The sequence below is a fragment of the Molossus molossus genome, unplaced genomic scaffold (assembly GCF_014108415.1).
Source record: "Molossus molossus isolate mMolMol1 unplaced genomic scaffold, mMolMol1.p scaffold_m16_p_10, whole genome shotgun sequence".
Lineage (NCBI taxonomy): Eukaryota > Metazoa > Chordata > Mammalia > Chiroptera > Molossidae > Molossus > Molossus molossus.
In genome coordinates, this window is record NW_023425345.1 from 90,784,619 (window position 1) to 90,808,817 (window position 24,199).

Here is a 24,199-nt window from a genome sequence, read left to right on the forward strand (position 1 = left end):
CACTTACGTGACATTGGCAGGACCCTGACAACCCGGGGCTGGACGGCGGCAGCCATCTTTTCCCACAGTCCCCTGCCGCCGCGCTCCAGCGGACTACGGCTACCAGACAGGATCAAAAGTGATCGTCCGCTCGGGTCTGCGCACGCGCTAACCAGGCGGCAAGGGGGCGGGTCAGAGAGTGGGTGGAGTGTAGCGGAGAAGGGGGCCGGGGGAGGAGAGCTAAACGGAGCAGGGGAACGTGGAGGAAAGGGGGAATAAACAGAGAAGAACCCCGAGGCCGGAACCTCAGATCGCAGGTTACAGAATGGACGGTAACGATCACCTCGTTGCCGAGAAACCAGAAACTCAAGGCCCTGCAAAACGACAGTCGGAGCTCAGCTTTCCTTTTGTCTATGGTTTCCTGGAAGTGCCGGACTGGGAAGCCCTGGTGACCCCGGGGGGAGGTGGAGGCGTGGCCCCAACTCCCGAGGTTCTGCCAGGAGATCCCCAGGGTCCAGGGGAGAGGTTGTACAGGAAGGGAATGGGCCCCGAGGCTGCAAAGAGAAAGTGGGGAAGAGAAATAGAAATGAAGAGGCGCAACTCGAATTCACCGAAGCACATTCTCTCTTCCCTCCTGAAGCCTCTGCTTCTTGCTATTCCTTTTTCCTGGCATGCTCACTCAGGTGTCTGCACCAGCTCAGGTCTGCTCGCAGGTGACCTCAGAGAAGACCTCTGACATCTTATCCAAGGTGGGCATCATTCCAACTGTTTCCAGTTACTACTTATTTATCAAAGCACTTAGCACCACCTGACGTATGAGTCCAGGGATTCCTAACCTGGAGTGTGAGTCATGAGTGGACTTCAGGAAATCTATGAACTTCCTGAAATGTTACGTAAAATTTAGTGGACATGTAGGCCATCTGTGGATTTTTCTAAGAAGAAACTCAAGAGGGCTCTCTCCAGAGCAATGGTTTGTAATTTTTTTTTTAACTGGACTTCTTCAAGAATCTGCATTGTTTTAGAGCTGAGGAGATTCCATAAAGATGAAACAAAACTCTTGCAGTTTTAACTAGTTTATTCTGCTCAGCTTTCAAGATCCCTTAGAAGACAGCAACCAGCAACCTGTCCTGAGACACCTACCTTGCTCTGATCAGAAAACAAACAAGTGTAGGGGCTCTTTCTAGACTTGGTAATTCTGTCACGTTTTGTTTTTTTCACGAAGAAAGAAGTGTGTATGCTGGGATGGACAAAAGACCTGTAGCCATTAAGTTGCCAACCCACCCCCGCTGTTTACTACCAAACTAAATTAGAAGGGGAAAGTCTTGAAGAAATTTATCAGAGAAATTTGCTGATTTCACCAGTCCTAACAAGGAGGAGATGTTGTCTTACACCTCTTGGCCTCATCTTATGTTCAGTCAGCGTTTAAAATTTGGTAATATTTGATTCTGTGTCAATATGAATATCAGCATACTTTCCTAGTTCTGATAAATTGACAGACCCCTATTATCAACAACCTCCTAACCTGTGTCACGTTGCCAATTATGTTATTTTACATCTCCAAGTCAAACACTACCCCATGTTGTTTTTTTAATCCTCACCCAATGATGTGTTTTTTGGTGTGTTTTTAAATCCTCACCCGAGGATTTATTTTTCCATTTACCTTCAGATAATGTGGGAGAGAGAGGGAGAAACATTGAAGTGACACATCGATTAGTTGCCTCCCACACAGCCCCGACCAGGGTTGGCGACTGAACCGCAATCAAGGTACGTGCCCTTGACCGGAATCAAACCCCTGTCTCTTTGGTCTGTGGGCCAATGCTCTAACCACTGAGAAAACCAGCCAGGGCTTCAAGATATGCTTTTTAAGTGATTTTTAGAAAGAAAACATCAGTGAGAGAGAGAAACATTGATCAGTTGCCTCCTGTACTTGCCCTGACCTGAGATCCAACCTGCAACCTAGGTATGTGCGCTGATTGAAAATTGAACTGCAACCTTTAGTGTTCACAATGATGCTCCAACCAACTGAGCCACCTGACCAGGGTTGCCCTGTGTTCTAAATACTAGTTTCAAGGTGACATAATATAATTGAAAGAGCACTGACTTAAAAATTTATAATATTATGTTATTGGTGGAAGTGGAGGTCTTGGGGTGCCACAAAGAAAATGAGGCCCCCGTGGGAGGATGGGGTTTTGTGGAAAGCTTCATTAATGATGTAAAATTAAGGGTATTCCCCTCCACGGTCCCATTTATGTCCATCTTGTCATGGAAGAAGTCCAACCTTGTCTTCAGCAGGGCCAGAATTAAGCCTAGATTTCTGTTCCATATAAAAGTACAGTCCAGCCGAGCATCCTGCTTAAGGCCACATGGCTGTGGAGAGAGAACAGGTGAGCACCTGGTTGAGTATGGGTCACAGAGCAAGAAAGAGCAAGAAAAAGGGCCAGCGAGACAGAGAGAGCTCTTTGAGGATTTGAAATTTCCAAGATTTCATACACTTCTGGAGTCACTCCCCAGACAATCTGTCATTGCCCAGACAATTCCCTATGTCACCCCGACTTTACTGTGCCTGTGTCCATCTTCCCCTTTGTTTGATCCCTTCCCCCAGTGATCTGCTGGGAATGGACCAGTGGTTCCTTGGGGAGTGTGAAGCTGCCCAGATGACCATGCCTATACTGTCTGGCCTCCCCTTTGCTGTCTTATATTATTAATATTGATGACTAGTGATCATGATTATAATAATTAGATCCTAGTTCTAGTTCTATCAGTTTTTAGTTGTGACCTGAGCAAGCTTCTGTACCTGGCTAAGAAGGAAAATAATACCTGCCTTGTTACCTCAAAAGGTTATTGTGAGGATCAGATGACAACACATGTGTAAGTGCTTTGTCAACTGCAAAGTGCTATATGCATGTATATGTAGTTTTACTCAGGCACCTCTGAAGTATCGAAATCATAGTGTTAGAGCTGAAAGGTAGTGTAGGAGATCAACATGCACAACTTTTTTATTTTAAAGATGAATGAAGAAACTGAGACCTAATATAAAAGATCATCAATAAATAACCTGTTAAAGGAAACCTGTAATAAACCAGTTACTTTTGAATTTGTTAAAGATTTTGATCCTTATCGTTTAGCTTCATGGAAATTATGCATTAGTCCTATATTTAATAATTAATTAAGAGAACCTAAAGTAACATTCCCAAAGAGAATGTACTACTAATAAAGTCTTCAAGCCTGGAAATTGCCAACCAAAGCCTCTTGGTCTGATTTATCCCTCTACAGTTGGAGGTAGAGGCATTGCAGAGGATGTATTAGTGCTACCATATCTCTGACCATCTAAGATGAATTATAACCCAGAGACAGTCACTTTAGGAAAAAAATCTCAAAATTTATTTTTTATGCAAAAGGCAAGATGTTTATAATGAAAAAGATTCCAAGCTGGATCCCACAAAATGAAGTGATTCCATGGGCTTTGCATAACAATTTAGTAGACTCCCCCCAATTCTTTTCATTCTTATTCTCTGCATCCATTCAGATTTATTAATACAGCATACTTACTCTGTTGTTTTAAGTGGAATCCATTGACAACATTTTCCCCTCCCATATTTCCCACTTAAATGAAATACTCAAAGAAGAAAATTAATCAGGAGAAAGTTAACCCAGTTCTTCCTAAGTATCAGAGCCTTGGAATGTATCTTCACCCCTCCCCCTGTCCTTTGATGACCACTGTTGCTATAGAGACAGTGATATCACCAGTTGTGATTCTGATGTCATTCACCAGTCCTAACAAGGAGGAGGTACATGGGGGAGGAAACAAGACCTTGAGCTGAGCAAGAACATCCCGGCATCTTCGTTGACTTTAAAAGTATATTCTGGGGTCTTCTGTGGTCACTATTCCAGTACTACAGAGGTAGGAAATTCCATTGGGCTGATACAACAGCCCAGTTTTTGATCCTCTATAGTTAAGAGGGAGAATTCAGTAACAAGTGATGGGTCACTTTGCCCAGTCAATTTTAATTTGACATGAATCTTCTGGGAAGTATATGAGCCTCTCACTTGGCAGCATTGTAGCTAAACTTACTATCTTTGCTGCCTAAGTCTTCATTTTGTTACAGATTAACCAGACCTCTTTGCCCATCCTTTTAGAGACATGTCTGGTTTTTATTCATTCCCTGCTTCTCAGTTTGACAGTGAGACTGGGAGCCTGATTCCCAGCTGACTTTTCCTCCTCTTTGTGTGGCTGTCCAAAGGTTATTTTCTTTCCAGCGTTCTCCTAGCAAAACCAGAGTTGTATAGCTCTGAGTCCCAATTATCCACTTTCACCCTCGTGCTATTATTTCTGAAGCCTTGGATAAACAATAGAGAACTGGGAAAAGGCAGGCTATATAGATGGATTACCATGTTGAGAAAGTGCCTCTACTAATAGAGCACTAGAGAAAGAAGCTATTTCTAAGGGAAAGTGAAAATAGAGAAGATACACAGTCAAGCTTAACAGTGAATAGTACCATTGAGAGAAAGATACACATACTGCCAATCCTTACTTAAATAAAATCAATTGAAACTGATTTAATCAACAACCAAGTTTATAATGGTGTGCCCAACACTTAGGAAAAGAGAGAAAAGAGACTGGATATAATAGAATGCATTCTTTCTTTTTAAATCTAGTAATAAAACTTGATTATATAAACCTCAAACCTGATCATATATGTATCCACCCTGAAAAAGCTTTATTTATGCCACCTGTAATTTGAGCTTTTCTGTGAATTTAGGAACCTTGAGTAAACAGGAGCCTCTTGCTTACGATGAACACAGGAGAAAATGTCTTGAGAGGGAGCCGAAGGTTGGTGGCACAGCAACTGTAACTAAACCCCTGTGTTGATGAGGAAAATAAGCTAACTATATGTTGTTTATGCCCTCCCTGGCTGGCATTCAAAGATTTGCACTCCTTCTCAGTTACTGAAGTAATAATCACAGCTTCCAGGATGTTAACCTGCAGAACCGCACTATTTAAAGGAATATATCTACTGGTCTTAATATTCCCTTTCTAGGTCTCTCTTTCCTAAATGAGGGAGTTAGAATAAATGGTTTCTAAGGTCAGTTTATCTTTACACTATATATAATTAGCTTATTTTCTCATCAAATTTAATAGATAACACAAAACACCTTTTTTTATTAATTTATTTTTGTTACAAATATTTCTCCTTTTTCCCCCATTGACCCCCTTCTCCCAATCCCAACCCCTCACCCATCCCCAGCATTGTTGTCTAAGTCCATAGTTATGCATACATGCATATAAGTTCTGTGGTTTATTTCTTCCCTCCCCTTCCACCATCCCCTTCTTAAGTTTGTCAGTCTGTACCCTACTACTATGTCTATGAGTCTATTTTATTCATCAGTTTGTTTTGTTCATTATATCCCACTGATAAGTGAGATCATGTGATATTTGTCTTCCTCCGATTGGCTTGTTTTGCTTAGGTTAATACTTTCCAGGTCCCTCCATATTGTCTCAAAGAACAAGAAATCTTTCTTTCTTACAGCTGCATAGCATTCCATTGTGTATATGTACCACAGCAAAGCATCTTTTTTTATTTTCCACCCTAACTCAAAGACATTATTCACCAACTTTGAAGTTAAGAAATGTATTAACTCATTCATTGGATTCATTAAACTCTTCAGATTTTTTTCTTCCCTCTTTTTCATTTCCTTATGGGAAACGTATACAGATTTAGAAGTCAGAATATCATTATCATCAAAAAGTATTTAGGTACCTCTTTTTATATGCTACTATCCAGGAAAATTAGGGAGCTTAAAGTTTAAAACAAGCTTCATGGATGCAAATAAACATGTAGAACACAGAAAAGTATAATAAAACATTAGAACATATGTAATTTGAAATGTTTGCTGGATATATATGCCTAGTAAGTGTACTTTCTGTTTGTGAAAGAAGTGCAAGAGGACTTCTGAGATGTTGATTTATTGGTGTTATTGGATTAGGAAGGTGTGTTAATAAATCAATGGGTAAGTATTGACATCTTAGATCACTCTCCAGGGTGAATTATCCCCATAAGGAGTCAAGCTTTAAGGAAGACTGAATGTATGGCTTACCACCATAGCAAACTTGAGCAAACCATTTTTTCTTTCTCAAATTCTCCAATTTTAAGGAAAAATTGAGCTCTCTGGAATGAGAAATAGGCAGTATTTGTATATGTACATTCTCTCAGCAGACAATTATTAAGCTCTGACTTTAAGATACTATCTACTATGAGGAATACCAAGATGGGTAAGAAATTACATCTGCCTTCATGAAGCCATCTAATAAAGGAGATAGAATATATGTGAGCAATTAAAATGCTAAAGAGAATATAAAGGTTGAAACAATATAATGGAAACTTTGATAAGGGAACAATCACATTAATTAGGTATTTAGAAAATATGTCATGGATGGGTAAGATTTGACTTTGGCTGTGAAGCACGTGGGCCTTAGAGGGACTTTTTGGGGGCTGGGTGGATATTCCAAGATGAGAGTACAATGCCCTAAGTGTTTTCTATTTACACGTCTTAGTGTAGAGGTGACATGAAAGACATTGGTCTGAAAGCTGGCTTTTACATGAACTATTAATTCCCTTTGATAGCATGAGGATGTGTATTTCTCTCTAGTCCTCAAGAATACTTACAAAGTGTTTTAAGATCTATGAATTCAAGGCACTTATTCTCCATTCTAGCTACTTATCTTCTGGCTTCCTTTTCAAGCAAGTTTGAAACTAGCCTAAAACTTTTAGTTTCCTCATTGTTAAATAAGCCTATATATCAATGATATGAAAGTGGAAAATAGTCTTTTCAGAAATGATTGGCCAGGAGATGAAACCCTTTTTGTCTTCGGGAAGCCATCAGACTGCACCAAGAATAAGGTCTGGACTTTGGCTTTGAATGTCATCTTGTGCTCATCCCTTGTATACTACATGTGAAAAATAATAAGCCAAAATCATTATTTGGTAATAAAAGCAATACGTAGATGTGTAAAATCAGTCATTTTTGTGTTTTTCCATTGCAGATTCCTTATATTAAATGGCAGGAGGGGTGGGTAAACTTAGGGATAGTGAAGACAACAACAAATTAATCAAGAGTTTTCTTCAGAACTCAGAACCTGCCCTCAGTCAGAGTAAGTGATCACGTAATTTCCTTACTTTTTTATTTAATGTTCATTCTCTTTTATTGTGATACATATCTTAAATAAGTCAGTAGTCCTATTGATTTTGTCATTTTCTATTGGAAGTAATTCATTAAGATGACATATAAACTGGCAGTTAAGAGACTTGCATGTCAGCAGTGCAGGGAAGCCCATTTCCAAGTCTTCTCATGCTTTGGCCAAGTAGTAGTACCGTCCATCTCTTTCTTCATTGTAATGATTCAATCATAAAAATATTTAGATTTAATGGTGAGTTGCAAAGAGACAGTAGAGGGTTTAACTTCATAGACATTAACAGCTTCCCTCTTATTAGGGTTAAAAAATAACATGAAGATACCAAAGAAGGTTAGAAAATCTCAGAAAAAAATGTTTCAAGAAAAGAATAAATAATTATCTTTCTGGAGCCAGCCTGTTTGTCTCAGAGAGGATCTCTCCAAATAAGCCCAAGTCCGGGGATTCACAATTCTAGATATATGTTAGAATCACCCACAAGCTTTTGAGAAATTCAGTGCCTAAGTTTCCCCACCCTAAAACCATTGAAATAAGATTCCCTGAGGGGGGGGGGGTATCTCAAATTCAGTATTTTTTAAACAGTTTTCTGGGTGATTCTAATCAGGGTGGGGAACCCATTGTTTACCCAAGGAATCTTATTACAGTGTCAGGAAAAGTGAAAGAAACTATCTCCCCAGCTCAGTAATCTGTCAGTGGTAGGGGTGTTAAAATGGATACAAATCCTGTGGGAGCAAAGAACAAACACAATTTCACTATGAAAAATAAGATAAGTTTTGGACTGTATTATTATAACAGAATTTTAACCCAGTATATTTGTTAGAACCAAAATATCTCTCTTTATGTATGTTTTGCAAAGATGTTTGGGGACATTGGGAGGAAAAATTAGCCATCTTATTCTACCTTGCTTATTGAGATATATAGATCTAAGCAATGTTTATAATGAAAGAAGGGAAATTTCATTGTGGAAGCCCAGTGATGGAAGTTTGACATCGGAAAGGGCAAAAGAGAAGCTTCTCATACTTGTAGATTATCAGTGGGAAAATACCATAATAATTAGCCATGTTCCCAAGGACTGTCATATTAGATGCTATGAAAAGTGGATGAGAATAAGGCCAAAGGAATATTTGGAATAAGGGCTGTGAAGCTTGATTGTGAGGTGAGTCAATAAAAGCAGCAAAAATAAGCAATTCTTTCCATAAAAAAATGGCTACAAATGAGAGAGAAATAGTAGCAGCTCCAGGGACCTTGGGCTGGGAAAAGACCACTAAGATGATCATCAGCTGTCCGGCTTAGAAGAGCAGGTTGCTGGTGGTGTCGTTGCAGAGATTGAGGAGTGGAGAAAAGTGTTGGGAGGGTTAGGAAAGAATCAACATCACCAAGGGTGTTTTTACTGCCAACATGGACAAAGGTCCGTGGGGTGGTGCATATACCGTCTCTCTTCTGGAATTCAGAAGTGTGGCTGAACCAGGGAGATAGAATTCTGTCAGGATCCTTGGCTCATTGGAGGTGGATTTAAGGAAGAGCTACTAGACTTACTGCTAATAAAAGTAAGTTAGTGGTCTAGAAATTAATTAAAAATGAACTCTGTATTACTTTTTAAAATGGTGTGGGGCAAGAACAGGCAGGAAGAAGTAAACTAATTATATTTTGATCGTGTTGAATGTTGAGTATCTACTGAAAATCCAAGATGTCGAAGGGCTGTCAAGCAAGGACACAGAGAGCAGGACATGGCTGCTTAGGTTCTTTCAAAATTTGTGGTAAGCATCTCGAGTATGGACCAGGCACTGGCTTTAGCACAGGGATACATGTGTTTAAGAACTCTGCCTGCAGTTGAGAGCTGAGGATGAAGATACTTAGAGTTAGGAGAGTTTGAAGTAGTTGTGGGACAGGTCACTACTGGAAGCATTGCTCCTACTTTCCACCTCAGCTGTTTACCTTATTTCTCCTGCTTTCATATAACTTGCCCTTCTGAGGACCATTCTTTAAATTTTTTCTACTTCCAGATGTCAGATAGGGTTGACTGGTTACAAAGCCAAAATGGGGTATGCAAAGTTGATGTCTATTCACCTGGAGATGGCCAACCCCAGGACTGGAAAATGGTAAGTTGTCAACCTCCTTACAAAATCTGGTTTGGAAAAAAACAAATATTGGTTTGGGAATATGTGGAGAGCCTTATTCTCTCCACCGCCACCCACCTCTTATTTTAGAAGATCGATTTCTTTGGGGGTGGGGGAAAGATAAACTTCTTTAGAACAAAAAATAAAATTTCTATCTATAACTTCTGAAAAACATTCCTATAATATGGTATTTAGTAGGAGAAACATGCTATAATTAATGAAAAAACTATGTAGTACAGCTGTAAAATTTTGTTTATAGAAAGTATTTTCTGAAATGTAGGCTGCCTCAAAATTGTCTATGAACTCTCGTCTAAGTAACACTGTCATTCTGCCTTCGCTGTTCAACAAGAATTTATTAAATACTTAATATCAGGCACTGTAAGTCAGGCTCCAGTCAGAAGAGAGAAATCACACCAGTAATCTAATGTAAAAAAACCCAAAGACTGTTTATTAAAGGTAGTTAACCAAAAAGCTGTAAAAGAGGCCTCCAAGAGTTCTAGAATTAGCAAATGCAGAAAGCAGCTACCCATAGCTGAGAGACAGTTCACAAAAACTCCGTCTTTCTCAACCAAGGCTGCTTAAGACCTCTTTGGAGAAAGTGTGGTTGCCACAGGATCACACAGCCTGCTGGTGCCAAAGACACTTGCCAGAGGGTTCAGGTGGGCCAGAAGAGAAGCCCTTTCCTCCTGCTGTGACCATAGAGTACACCTCCAGTGCCTTCTATTAACAAAGCTAGCTGCCAAAAGAGAAAAGTGTCACAAAGCATGGCAAAGAAGGATGGGCTTGAAGTTGAGAGACAATAGTGGATAAACTGGTACTGAATCTTAGGGTAAGATATATAAAAATAGAATTCTCTCTCTTTAAGGATTTCATAATCTGGTAGAATCACTATTGTAAACCTCATCCTTAGTATCAAACACTTGAACTCTCAATGAGTAGCATTACATGTATTTGCATGTAATGTTACATGAACCATCTTCTGTTTGTCCAAACTCTATTTGGTCTATCTTTATATAGCCTTAGAGAGAAAACATTCACATATCCGTGAAAGACATTAAGACATATAGATAATAAATATCCATTTACTATGGCGTAAGTGACAACCAACTCTGCTTCTACTAGATCTTTTATTTACCTCTGCCCTTTTATTTAGAAAAACGAAAGATGGATGAGTTTCAATATTAAATCAGATTAACAGAAATTTCTTTGTTTTTCACTAAGTGAGAAGCATTCTGTGGAATGCAAAAAAGAGAAAAACGATTTCTGCTTTCACAGACCTTACCATTAATTTGGGAAAATAAAAAATAAATGTGAAAATATAAATATAATTTAGAAGTTTTAAATAACTGGTGGACACTAATTATAAGAAATCTATGCTAATTCGCCAAATGGATTTTCTGGGTAATAATTGCTATAGGTGTTTAAAGAGCAGATCATTTCAAAGTGGGAGGTAGTCAGGGAAAATTTTACCAAGTGTGTTTAATTGAGCTAGAGGTGAGGAAAATTAGGTTGGATAGTGTATACACAGGGAGGGCAAATGTAGGTTTACAGTTGTGAGTACACAAAACACAGAGTTTAGTTATGTGTTATTATTTATTAATTATTGTATTATTTTCCATACGAACAAACTTAGTTTAAATGCTAATTCGGCTGTGCACGTAATGACTGTGGAATCTTAAGGATACATGTTGTTAGATGCAATATAGTGTGGTGGCTGAGAGCGTGACCCTGGAGGCAGATTGCCGAGGCTAGAACTCCTGCGCCATCAGTCAGTGGCTGTATAACTTCAGATGAGTAGCTAAATCTCTCAGTTCTTCCATTTCCTCCTCTGTAAACTGTGGATGATAAGAGAGCTAACATTTAAGTTTACAGTGAAAATAACATTGAATGAGATAATAGTCAAAAGAGTTGGAACGATGCCTGAGACATAGTAAGTCCTCAATAAATGTTGGTTACTTTTATTGGGATGATGGCATAGTTCAGGCTTGAGTGAGGTGACCATTTTTGAAACTGATCTTTGAATTGTCCTGACTATCCCCTACGTGTTTTACTTTGTTACAGTCGGATGAATACTTGTCTGTTTTTAAGGAAGTCTCGACGGATCCTGTCAGAGTGCTCAGCTGGCTCCGCAAGGACCTGGAGAAAAGTACGGCCGGGTTTCAAGACGCTAGGTTCAAACCCGGAGAATCACCAGTTGGTGGGGAAGTGACCAACCCAGGAGACCCAAGTAAAGGTTTCTCTGTGGACTACTACAATAACTCCAACAGCGGCGTTCCAGGGAAAATTCATTTTGAGATGACTCACAAAGAGAACCCTCTCCCGGGCCCCACTGCCCAAGTTGGTAACGGGAGTACAATAGATGAAGTTTCCTTCTATGCTAACCGCCTCACAAATTTAGTCATAGCCATGGCCCGCAAGGAGATCAATGAAACAATCGATGGCTCTGAAAACAAATGTGTCCATCAGTCAGTGTACATGGGGGATGAACCCCCACTCAACAAAAGCCTGAGTAAGGTGGCATCAGATCTGGTGAATGACACTGTCTCTGAATGTTCCAAGAATGCTGGTTCCGTTAAGGGTCCTGGCTCTGGTGACAGAGTCTTAGGATCATTACAGAGTCCCTCGAGTTTGAAATACAAGACCACTTTAAAGATCAAGGAAAGCAAAGGTCCAGATGGCAAGCCTGATTCTAAGAAGTCTTTCTTCTATAAAGAAGTGTTTGAGTCTCGTAATGCAGGTGATGCCAAAGAGGATGGAAGGTCTGGGCAGAGAAATATATTCAGAGAGCATGAAAGGCCTGATGACTTTACAACTTCTGTTAGTCAAAAGATCATGACCTATGCCAACAGCGTGGTGTCTGATATGATGGTCTCCATCATGAAGACCCTGAAAATCCAAGTAAAGGACACAACCATTGCCACCATCCTTCTGAAGAAGGTACTGCTCAGGCATGCGAAAGAGGTGGTCTCAGATCTCATTGACTCCTTCATGAAGAACCTCCACAATGTCACAGGGACCCTCATGACTGATACAGACTTTGTCTCGGCTGTGAAAAGAAGTCTCTTCTTTCATGGAAGCCAGAAGGCCACAGATATCATGGATGCTATGCTGGGTAAGCTGTACACTGTGATGTTTGTCAGGAAACCTGAGAATATCAGGAAAGCCAAGGACAAGTCTGAGAGTTATTCCCTTGTCTCCATGAAAGGAATGGGTGATCCTAAAAACCGAAATGTAAATTTTGCAACAATGAAATCTGAAGGTAGATTTATGGAAAAAATGTACTGTACTCCATGCAAACCAGAGAAGTCTTGTGCTGAAACTTTGGGTGAACACATTATCAAAGAGGGACTGACCTTGTGGCATAAAACTCAGAATAAAGAAGAACAATTTCCAGGTTTTCAGTGTGCATCATTTGCAGCTCCCAACAACCAGTGTAGTCCTGTACCAGACTTTCCCCTGGGATATCCTCTGGATGCTTGCAATCTCAACCCCACTATGTTTCACCCAGAGAACCCTGAGAATTTTACGTGTGAATCAGACTCCTGGGCCAAGGACCTGCTTGTATCTGCCTTACTTTTGATTCAATACCACCTGGCCCAGGGAGGAAGCATGGATACACAGAGCTTCCTGGAAGCTGCTGGTAGAACCAACTTCCCCAAGAAGCCCACTGTAGTTTCTGGTGAGACCAACTTTAAGTCTTCTCATAAGGAAGGTTGCCAAGAAGAAACAGAAAAGAAGGATCTAATGAGCATTTTCTTCAACTTTATCCGGAATTTACTTAGTGAGACCATTTTCAAGAATGACTGTAGCTCTGAACCCAAGGTACCAGAACAACCAGTTAGGGAAGACCCGTGTGAAAGACCTGTAACCCCTACTCCTATCAAACCAAGTGAAGGTGACGAGCCTTGTGGTACCTTTGCTGGGCTGACCAAGATATTTGTCAACCAGCTAGATGGCCACATGAATGGGCAGCTGTTAGAACATCTGATAGACTCAGTGATGAAGTTGTGTCTCATTATTGCCAAGTCCTGTGACTCTCCCTTGGCAGAGCTGGGAGACGATAAGTCTGGGGATGCCAGCAGGCCAGCTTCGGCCTTCCCAGATAATTTATATGAGTGCTTACCAGTCAAGGGCACAGGGACAGCAGAGGCTGTCTTGCAAAATGCCTATCAAGCTATCCATAATGAATTGAGAGGCGTATCAGGACAGTTCCCTGAAGGATGTGCAGCACCCAAAGTGATTGTCAGCAATCATAACCTAATTGATACAGTTCAGAACAAGCAACTCCAAGCCGTACTTCAATGGGTAGCCGCCTCTGAGCTCAATGTCCCTATTTTGTACTTTGCTGGTGATGATGAAGGAATCCAAGAGAAGGTAAGGAAGAAGAGTCAGAGAAAGTTGGAAAAATTTATGAATGGTTTGTTGGGGTTTTAAGTTCTGTTTTCTTTCTGAATGGAGAGAGAGCCACAAGAAGGTTAGAATGGAGATAGTAAGAATTTGAAGATTATACCCTTGGAAAAAATAATGGATAAAGTAAAATTATATTTGTTCCCAATAAGAGTCATATCAAAGGGGGGAAAGAAGGGGTATATGATAAGTCAAATATGATTCTTTTTCTTTTTTGCATATATTGGTGGGATTGTATAGATGCGGAATCTCCAAGACACTTGGTGAAAGAATCAGCTTAAGGTCTGGGCTTCATGCTGAATTTTGGATAGGACAGCATTGCCCAAAGAACGAGAAGGGGCTGCTGGGGAGCATTTTAGGGATGTGTTAAGGGGTATAAAAAGAATCTAGTTTGGTGAGCTTTTCAAAACTTTCATTATTTTTTTAGATGTTTGCCTAGGAGGTATTGGGGATTTGAAGGGAGTTGATAAATAACATCCCTCTTCCCTTCGCCCTAAGTTCTGAGTCCACTGAGAAGAAGTAAGAATAAAGAATAAGGCAAATGGGAAATCAACTTATCTGTTATTACTGATAAAGATAAGTGTGCCTTCTAACTCTTTGCTCCTCCCAATGTAAGCCTTGGAACTGCTCTCTGAGGGGAGATTTTGAGTCTGGAAAGCATGAACAGTTATGCAAGTTGCTGCTTCATGCTACTGTAGAGGAATTAAGAAATAGAGACCATCCCCACCACACACACACACACACACACACGCACGCACACCCCTTCAGAGCTTTGTGTTAGTGTGTGTCTATTTATAAAAGTGGAACAATGGTGGTTACCAGTTAAGTAGTAAGGGGTGGCACAAGAGGCTGGGATTATTCATAAAAATAATTCTTCTTCATAGAAACCAGAAAATGTGGAGGAAGAAGCTCTGTCTGTTTAATAAGTGGCAGCTGGGTTACTTGATTTTTTTTTGATGACTGGGAAGACACAGGATTTCATAGCATCCAGATTAGGCTATACTAAACCTAAACAAGAAACTACATGATCTGTAGACTTGCTATTCAAAATGTGGTGTGTGAACCAACAACTCTGGTATCAGCTGGGAGCTGGTGAGAAGCTTAGAATCTCAGGCCCCACTTCTGGCCTACTGAATCAGACTCTCATTTCAGCGACTGAGCAAAATCACCAGCTGACTTGTGTGCACAAGTGAGTTTGGGCTAGTTAACAGAACAGAATATCCCTAAGAGTTCTTGGCAAACTGTAAAGAATCTCTGTCTCTATGCTTTTACCAGTCTGTAAAACAGACAGCTATTTTGGCACATAGCAATATGGCCAACGATTTTGGTTATATTCACAAAAGCTTTACTGTGATGAAAAAAACTCTAAAAAGAAGCATAGCTTTCATGTGTACACCGTGTGCAGCAGGCTTTTGTTCCGTAGCCACCTTTTAAAACCAACCCATCATATATAAAAGCGTAATACTGGTTTTACATTATTTTGAATTAAAATGTCTGTAATGTACACACCTGAAATGGGCACAACAGACTTGCAGCCCTCCCCCTGTGTGCGCACACACACACGCACACACGCACACAGTACACATCCATCTCTGCCTACTGTAAACACAAAGAGGATCGTCTATTTCATTAAAGGAAAAGAATGGAAAGCGTGAGCAGCAGCACATCTAAACTTCAACTAATGAGTCGATTTTTGTTGAATATCAGTATATATTTTTTAAATATGTTGTTTTATTGATTTTCCTTTTAGAGAGAGAGAGGAAGGGAGAGAGAGAAAGAAACACCGATGTGAGAGAGAAACCTCAATTGGCTGCCTCCTGCACCTCCCCTACTGGGGATCAAACCCGCGACCCGGCCCGGGCATGTGCCCTGACTGGGAATGAAACCAGAATCTATCTCTCAGTCCATGGGATGACACTCAAGCCACTGAGCCACACCAGCTGGGCAGAATATCGGTAAATTTTTAAGAACAGTTGGATGAAGTACACATCAGAGAAACTTCCCAAAGGCAATTTAAGGTTCTTTTGGAAAAGGATTTAATTAATGTATACAAATATTCTCATGCTGACAGGTGATTGAACCCAGTAACACTGGGTAACGTGTGCATAGTTAAAAATCAAAGGCGTGCCCTGGCCGGTTTGGCTCAGCGGTTGGAGCGTCAGCCTGTGGACCAGAGAGTTCCCACTAGAGGCACATACCAAAAAAACAAAACAAAGGCTCAAAGAATGTACAGTGAAAACTAAGGTTTTATTTTTTCTCATTCTTATCTCCCATCCTGTTACTCTCCCTGGAGAAAACCATTGTGATCAATTTCTTGCTTATCCTTTTAGAAATATATATGCATACACAAGAAAGTACTTGTATGTATACATCTTATTTTAAGTCTCATGGTAGTGTTACACACACATACATACATATATATATTCTTTTCTGCAACATATAGGGCTGCCACATTCTTTTCAATGGCTGCATGTTACTTCATTGTATGAAGGTGCTGCATTTAACCACTTTCCCATGTTTGGACATTTTAGTTGCCAATATTTTGCTACTATATGCAGTGCTGTGTGCACAGAATTCAAATGTATCTGTATATGCTAAACACTTAGAAAAGGAATGTCAAGATCACCATTAATGTCTGTTTGTGTGTGTGTGTGTATGATATACATTTCCAAATTGCCTTCCATAGAGCTTGCACCAATTTGCACATCTACTAAAACAATATTAAAATGCCTATTTTCTGTACTTTAATCAACAGTGCATGACAAACTGTTGCCTTACCTTGCACTTGACTTATTAGGAATGAGAGTGAATATCTTTTCATATGTTTAAGAGTCATTTGAATTTCCTTTTTCATGGATGAATTGTTCCTTTATATGCTCTGCTCACTTTTCTATTGAGTTGTTGGTCTTTTTCTTATTGATCTGTAGGAGTTTTATATAGAAGGAAATTAACACTTGTGCTATTAAATACATTTTTTAATTATTTGTCTTTTGAGTTTTTTTTTAACTTCTGGCAAATGTTTAGTGTTTTAATCATTAATTTAGATCTGTACGTTTGTTTTTTAATTTATCTTTATTTTTGACAGTATTACAGATGTCCCTCCTTTTGTCCCCCAGCTCCCATGCCCCTACCTGCACCACACTGTTGTCCATTGATTATGCCTATATGTATATAAGCTCTTTGGTTTAATTCTTCCTGCCCCCCTCTCCTTCCTTCTGAGGTTTGTCAGTCTGTTCCTTACTTCCATGTTTCTGGATTTATTATTTTTTTTGTCAGTTTATTTGGTTCATTAGATTCTACGTATAAGTGACATCATGTGATATTTGTCTTTCTCCAACTGCCTTACTTTGCTTAGCATAATACTCTCCAGGTCCCTCCATGTCCTCTCAAAGGATAGATCTTTTTTTCTTACAGCCGCATAGTATTCCATTATGTATATGTACCACAGTTTTTGTGTCTACTCATCTACTGATGGACACTTGGGCTGTTTCCAGATCTTAGCTATTGTAAATAGCGCTACTTTGAACATAGAGGTGCGTATATTCTTTCTGATTGGTGTTTTAGACTTCTTAAGATATATTCCTAGAACCACTAATAGGGATGACTGGGTCAAATGGCAGTTCCATTTTTAATTTTTTGAGGACAATCCATACCATTTTCCACAGTGGCTGCACCATCTAGCATTCCCATCAGCAGCATACTAGAGTTCCCTTTTCTCCACACCCTCGCCAGCACTTACTTGTTTGGTGATTTGTTGATGGCGGCCATTCTGGCAGATGTGAGGTGATACCTCATAGTCATTTTAATTTGCATCTCTCTGATGATTTAGTGACGTTGAACATTTTTTCATATGTCTCCTGGCCATTTGTATATTCTCTTTAGAGAAATGTCTATTCAGGTCCTCTGCCCTTTTTAATTGGATTATTTATCTTCCTTCTTTTTAGTTGTTTGAGTACTTTATATATTTTGGAAATTAACCCTTTATCCGATGTATCATTGGCAAATATGTTCTCCCATATAGTGGGTTCCTTTTTCATTTGATACTGGTTTCTTTTGCTGTGTAAACGCTTTTTAGTTTGATGTAATCCCATTTATTATTTTTTTCCCTTGTTTCTCTTGCCTTTGCCGATATATTGGTGAAAATCCTGCTACGTGTGATGTCTGAGATTTTGCTGCCCATTTTCTTCTAGGATTTTTAGGGTTTCATGACTTATGTTTAAATATTTTATACATTTTGAGTTTACTGTTTTGTATGGTGTAAGTTGGTGGTCTAGTTTCACTTTTTTTTTTTTTTTGCATGTACCTATCCAATTTTCTCAGCACCGTTTATTGAATAGACTCTTTGCTCCATTGTATGCTCTTGCCTCCTTTGTCAAATATTAATTGAACATACTGTCTTGGGTTTATTTCTGGGTTCTCTGTTCTTTTCCACTGATCTATATGCCTGTTCTTGTGCCAGTACCAGGCTGCTTTAATTACAGTGGCTTTGTAGTATAACCTGATGTCCAGAATTGTGATCCCTCCTACTTTGTTCTTCTTTTTCAAGATTGCTATGGCTATTTGTTTTGTTTTTGCCATATAGAATTTTTCAAATATTTGTGCAGTCAAATCTAAGACATTTTTAAATTTTTCTTTTTCCTGGACTTTGTATCAAATTTTGGAAGAGGTTATTTACTCCAAGATATAAACAGTACTTTCCCATGTTTTCTCCCAATACTTACGGTTTAAAAAAAAAAATTGAAGACTTTGATCCATTTTAATTCATTTTTATATAAAGTATGAGGTAAGGATACAATCTCTTATCTTTGGTTTGGTTCTTTTCCTGAGCTTTCTGTTCTGTTTCATTGAATTGTTTAACTATTTACTATTTTAATACTACTTACATTGGCACACTGTCTTAATTACTACCATCCTATAATATGTTTTAATATCTAATAGGACTAGAGACTCCTTATTTCTCTATCTCAGAATTTTCTAGGCTATATTTCTCAATTTGCACTCCTAACCTCAGGCAACCATTAACCTGATTTCTCTAATAGATTTACCTTTCCAAAATTCTACACAACGGAACCATAAAATATATAGTCTTTTACGTCTGGCCGTTCTCATTTAGCATATTATTCTTGAGGTTTGTCCATGCTGTAGCATGTCAGTAGTTTATTTCTTTTCATTGCTGAATAGTGTTTCATTATGTGGATATACTACGTTTTGTTTATTTATTCACCAGGGACATTTGGACTGTTTCCACTTTTATGCTATAATGAATAATGCTAGTATGAACATTCACATACATGTCTTTGTGTGCACACACGTTTTCTTTTCTCTTGGGCAATAAGGAGCTGAATTTCTGCACCTTATGATAAGTATATCTTTAAAAACTGCCAAACTGTTGCGCAGAGCGTCGGCCTGCGGTCCGGAGAGACCTGGTTCGGTTCCCGCTAAGGGCATGTACCTTGATTGCAGTTTTTCCCCGGCCCTGGTTGGGTTGTGCAGGTGGCAGCCACTTGATGTTTCCCTTTCACATCAATGTTTCTCTCTCTCTCTCTCTCTTTCTCTCTCTCTCTCTCTCTCTCTCTCTCTCTCTCTCTCTCTCTCTTCCTCTCTCCCCCTTCCACTGTATCTGAACAAAAAATGGAAAAATGTCCTCGAGTAAAGATAAAAAAAAATAAAAATAAATAAATTAATTTTAAAAAACTGCCAAACTGTTGTACCATTTAACATTCCCAACAACAATTTCTCCACATTCTCATCAATATTATTTATTATAGCTATTATGGTGGTGTCTGGTGGTGGATTTAATTTGAACATCTTTTTATGTGCTAATTAGCCATTCATATATATTCTTTGTTGAATTGTCTTTGCAAATCTTTTGCCCATATTTCGACTGGGTTGTTTTCTTTTTGTTATAAAGTTACAAGAATTCTTTATATATTATAGATACAGGTCCTTTATCAAATATATGATTTGCAAATATTTTCTCTCAGTATGTGGCTTATTTTTTTTTACTTAATGAAGTAGTTTGAAGAGCAAAAGTTTTAATAGTGGAATCTAATTTATCAATTCTTGCTTTTATTGCTTGTGTTTTGATGTTATATCTAATCTTTGAATAACCCAGTGGTTGGTGCCGTTTTGCCCCCAAGGAACATTTGGTAATGTCTGGGGATATATATCGTTGTCAGAACTAGGAGCGGGGTTGCTACTGGAGTGTCCTGGGTAGAGGCCAGGGATGCTGCTAAGTATTCTACAATGCAGAGGACAATCCCACAACAAAGAATAATCTGGTCCATAAAGTCAGTATTGCCAGATGGAGAAATACATAATCCAAGGTTATAAAGATTTTCTTCTTTTTCTAAATTTTAAAATATTTGATAATTTAGGCTCTTATATTTAAGTCTATGATCCATTTTGAGTTCATTTTTGTGTATGATATGAGGTGAGGTCTAATTCATTCTTTTGCCTGTGGATATGCAGTTGTCTCAAGACCATTTGTTGAAAGATAAATGGATATGTGGCCCCTTTGAATTATTTTTCCCTTTATAAAGCCCTCTTTTAAAAATCAATTGATCATAAATGTTGAGATTCAAACTTTTTTTTTGGTACATGCCCCTAATGGGAACCGAACCTGGGACTCTCTGGTTCACAGGCCAACGCTCCAACTGCTGAGCCAAACCGGCCAGGGCTCAAGCTTTTTTTCAAATTGGTATTTTCATAGCACAGCTTTTTCCATAATTTTACTTTAACCTACCTATATCATTTGAAGTGAGTTTTTTTGTGGGTAGCATATAATTGAGTCAGATTTTAACATTTATTCTGACAATTGGTGTATTTAGACTATTTACATTTAGTCTAATTATTGACATGTTTGAATTTAGTTCTACTATTTTAATATAAGTTCTATTTATTCTATTTTTTCTTCCTATTTTTCTCTTTGTTGCCTTCTTTTGGATTATTTAAACATTTTTTAGTATTCCATTTTGATTTATCTATTGTGTTTTGACTATATCTCTTTGTGCAGCTTTTTTAGTGGTTTTTCCAGGAATTACAATATACATACTTTCAGAGTCTTAGTAGGATAATTACCACTTTAATTGGAATGTAGTCATCTTACCATTTAGGCCACTTGACACTTTCCTCTATATTGTCGTCATTTTATGTATTTAGTCCTCATACGTTAAAAAAAAACCTTATAGACAATAGACAATTATATTTGCTTTCAACCATAAAACATATTTTTTTTAAATTGCAAATATTTTATTATTTATTCTAAGACTTTACTGTTTGTGCTCTTGTTCATTAATCCCTGATGTTCCCGGTTTCCTTCTGATATCACTATCCTTTTGTCTTAAGAACTAGAACATATTTTCTGGCAATAAATCCTCTTAATTTTCTTTAATCTGAAATTTTCTTTACTTGACCTTGATTCCTTAAGTATATTTTTACTGGATATAGAATTCTGGTTTGACAGTTCTTTTCACTGAGTGCTTAAAGAATGTTGTGCCATCGCCCGGCCTCTGCGGTTTCTGGTGAGAAATCTGTTGTCACTCAAAGAATTGTGCCCCTATAATGTGCCATTTCTCTATGGCTGCTTTTAATTTTTCCCCCCATTATATTTTTAGTTTTAAGCAATTTGATTATGACAAGTCTTAAAGTGAATTTCTTTGGGTTTATCTTATTTCAGCTTTACTGAGTTCTCGAATTTATGTCTTGTGGCAAATTAGGGAAGCTTTTGTCCATTATTTTCTCAAGTATTTTTTCTGCACTGCTATTTTTTCCCCCTCTCCTCCTAGGATTCTAATGGCATAAATGTAAAATATTTTAGTATTGTCTCACAGGTCCCCAAGGTCTGTTTTGTTTTTTTTTAAATCTTTTCTGGAAGGACTTCAATCAATCCTATGTTGCTCAGTGTGGCTAATTTCTATTGTTCTATCTTCAAGTTTACTGACTTTCCTCTGTCTTTACCTATCCAATAAGTTTTCATTTGGATTTTTGAGTTCTAAAATTTCTATTTAGTTCTTCTTTTTTAAAAAATTTTTTTTCTTTATTGATTTTAGAGAGAGAAAGGGAGAGGGAGAGAGAGAAACATCGATGAGAGAGAACATCGACAGGCTGCCTCCTGCATGCCCCCAAATGGGGATCAGGCCCGCAGCCTGGGCATGTGCCCTGAACGGGAATCGAACTGGCGACCTCTTGGTGCATGAATCGATACTCAACCACTGAGCCACATCAGCCGGGCTGTTTTGTTTTTTTTTTATATCTTCTTTTTTGCCAAGCCTTTCTGTGTTTCAACTTATGTCAATAGTATCTGTAAACACTTTAGTTTCTCACATGGAAATTTTCCCTTTTGAAAGAGCTCCTGATATGTGTCCTGTTTATTTGCTCTCTGACTTTTTATCATAGAACCAGGTGCATAATGTATACAATAAAAATTGGGTTACTTTAGTTTGTTGCTGCTAGGATTCCAGATGAATGGCAATCTACTATGTTCATATTAGAATAGTTGCTTTGGATAAGTTTTCTCATTTTATACTTAGAAAGAGAACTAAATATCGGGTTCAGAGACCTGGGTATGAATTTTGGATCTGTTAATCTCTAGCACTGTATTACCGACACATCCCTTCACCTCTCTGGGAAACATTTTCATGAGGGTTGAATGGGTCTCTGAACCGCATTTCTGCTCTAACACTTGAGGGGTCTCTGGTGTGTAGGGCATGAGACAGCATCCACATTTGTCCTTAGATATATTTCTCCCCTGCCCTTGTTGGTCTGGGGACAATGATGGGGACTGTTTGATAATATTCCAGTGAACTTAAAAAACACTAGAATTCTTAGAAAGCAAGAACACCGTTGACCAAACACCCACTGGAAACAGGAAGATTTCAATCTTAGTGTGAAATCATATTTTTCATATCATGGACAGATGTTAACATCTGTTCTTTAAATTAAGGGTGACCATTACCAACTTTCTTCAGACAAACAGTCCAGAAACTTTACAATTAAGGAAGTCTTCTCAGCATCTAATTTGAGTCCCTTCTGCTGAAGCTTCTCAAAGGCTACCTGACCTCTTAGTTCTTGCCTTGCCAGGACCTTTTCAGCCTGCCGTGGGATGTCCTGCCCCTCCACCACTGCTTTCTTTTCTTCCCACAGCTACTTCAGCTCTCAGCTGTCGCCGTGGACAAAGGACGCAGCGTGGGTGAGGTTCTGCAGTCAGTGCTGCGCTACGAGAAGGAGCGACAGCTGGACGAGGCGGTGGGCAACGTCACGCGGCTGCCGCTGCTGGACTGGCTGATGGTGAACTTGTGATCAGCGCCCACCCACTGCTTCCCCGTTTCCGGCAGTGGGCCCAGCCCCTCCCTCCCGTCTTCTCGCCCCACAGCTCCCCTCTCTATGCCCTCACAGAGCCCTGACATTATCTTCATCCCACTCACATCAAACACGTGTCATCTTATGCTAGCCACTGGATTTTGCAGATTTTCCTGTCCATGCGAGCAAGGACATAAAATAAAAAACAATTACAATTAAAGGGCTCCAGGTGTGTGGTTTTGTGGTTTCCTTGGGATCCAATGGGCCAAGAAGGTAAAGAAATCTCAGAAATGAGGAAATAGTCAGATGGATAGTAGAAGAAAAATAATTCTGATGGAGAGCCCTTGCCAAAGCTCATTCAGCCTGTTCATGACGTATCCCCCATTCCGTCACAACAGGCAGCTCCCCTATTTTAAAATGTTCCCGAAAAATAAGAAACTAGAATTTTTCAACTCATTTCAGTCTTTTATAACCATGCAAATTGGGAAATATTTTCTAATAATCTCAGTCATTCTAATGATGGTATCCATGGTTGAAGATAGTGTCCGAAAAGGTCACTAGAAGTTAAGATGAAGTTAAGTTTTCTTGCCAGTTCTGGACCTTTCTGATTACAGGACGTGAGATAAGTTACCTGTTATGATACTGCACTGAGTCAATGTCTATATTATCCTATTAGCATTTTCTGTTCTTATTATGACTTTTCTGTGGAATTTTATTTTACTTTTTATTTTCTTTATTTTAGAGAGAGAGGAAGGGAGAGGGGGAGAGAGAACATCGATTGGCCGCCTCCTGAATGCCCCCCACTGGGGATCGGACCCACAACCTGGGCATATGTCCTAACTGGGAATCAAACCAGCGATCTCTTCGTTCATGGGTCCAACGCTCAACCACTGAGCCACACCAGCTGGACATTTTTTATTTTATTTTATTTTTCGAATTTTATATTCTTGATCTATCCTTATAGAAACTTTCTCATTTGGTTTCTAATTTTCCTATTTTTGAATTTTTTCTTTATTGATTTTAGAGAGAAAGGGAGAGAGAGGTAGAAACGTTGATGAGAAAACACCGATTGTCACCTCCTGCATGCTCCCCACTGGGGCTTTGGCCCACAACCTCGGGCATGTGCCCTGACCAGGAATTGAACAGGCAATTCCTGGATCGATGCTCAACCAGTGAGCCACACGGGCCAGCTCTAATTTTCCTATTT

The 24,199-nt window shown here is 39.1% G+C and overlaps 2 protein-coding genes across 2 annotated transcripts in view; one reads left to right on the forward strand and one right to left on the reverse strand.

The window, feature by feature from the left end:
* The window catches only part of NDUFA9 (NADH:ubiquinone oxidoreductase subunit A9), a 34,100-nt gene extending 34,006 nt beyond the window's left edge, over positions 1-94 (reverse strand). The window contains exon 1 of the mRNA XM_036251477.1: positions 8-94. Coding sequence (XP_036107370.1) covers positions 8-56 — 49 coding nt within the window. The 5' untranslated portion in view covers positions 57-94. The remainder of the gene's footprint in view (positions 1-7) is intronic.
* A 9,077-nt stretch (positions 95-9,171) lies between these two features.
* On the forward strand, positions 9,172-22,992 carry AKAP3 (A-kinase anchoring protein 3). The gene is made up of 3 exons (XM_036253156.1): positions 9,172-9,267; positions 11,374-13,659; positions 22,837-22,992. Exons 1-3 carry the CDS (start codon positions 9,172-9,174, stop codon positions 22,990-22,992), a joined length of 2,538 nt encoding a protein of 845 aa, XP_036109049.1.
* The last annotated feature ends 1,207 nt before the right edge of the window (positions 22,993-24,199 follow it).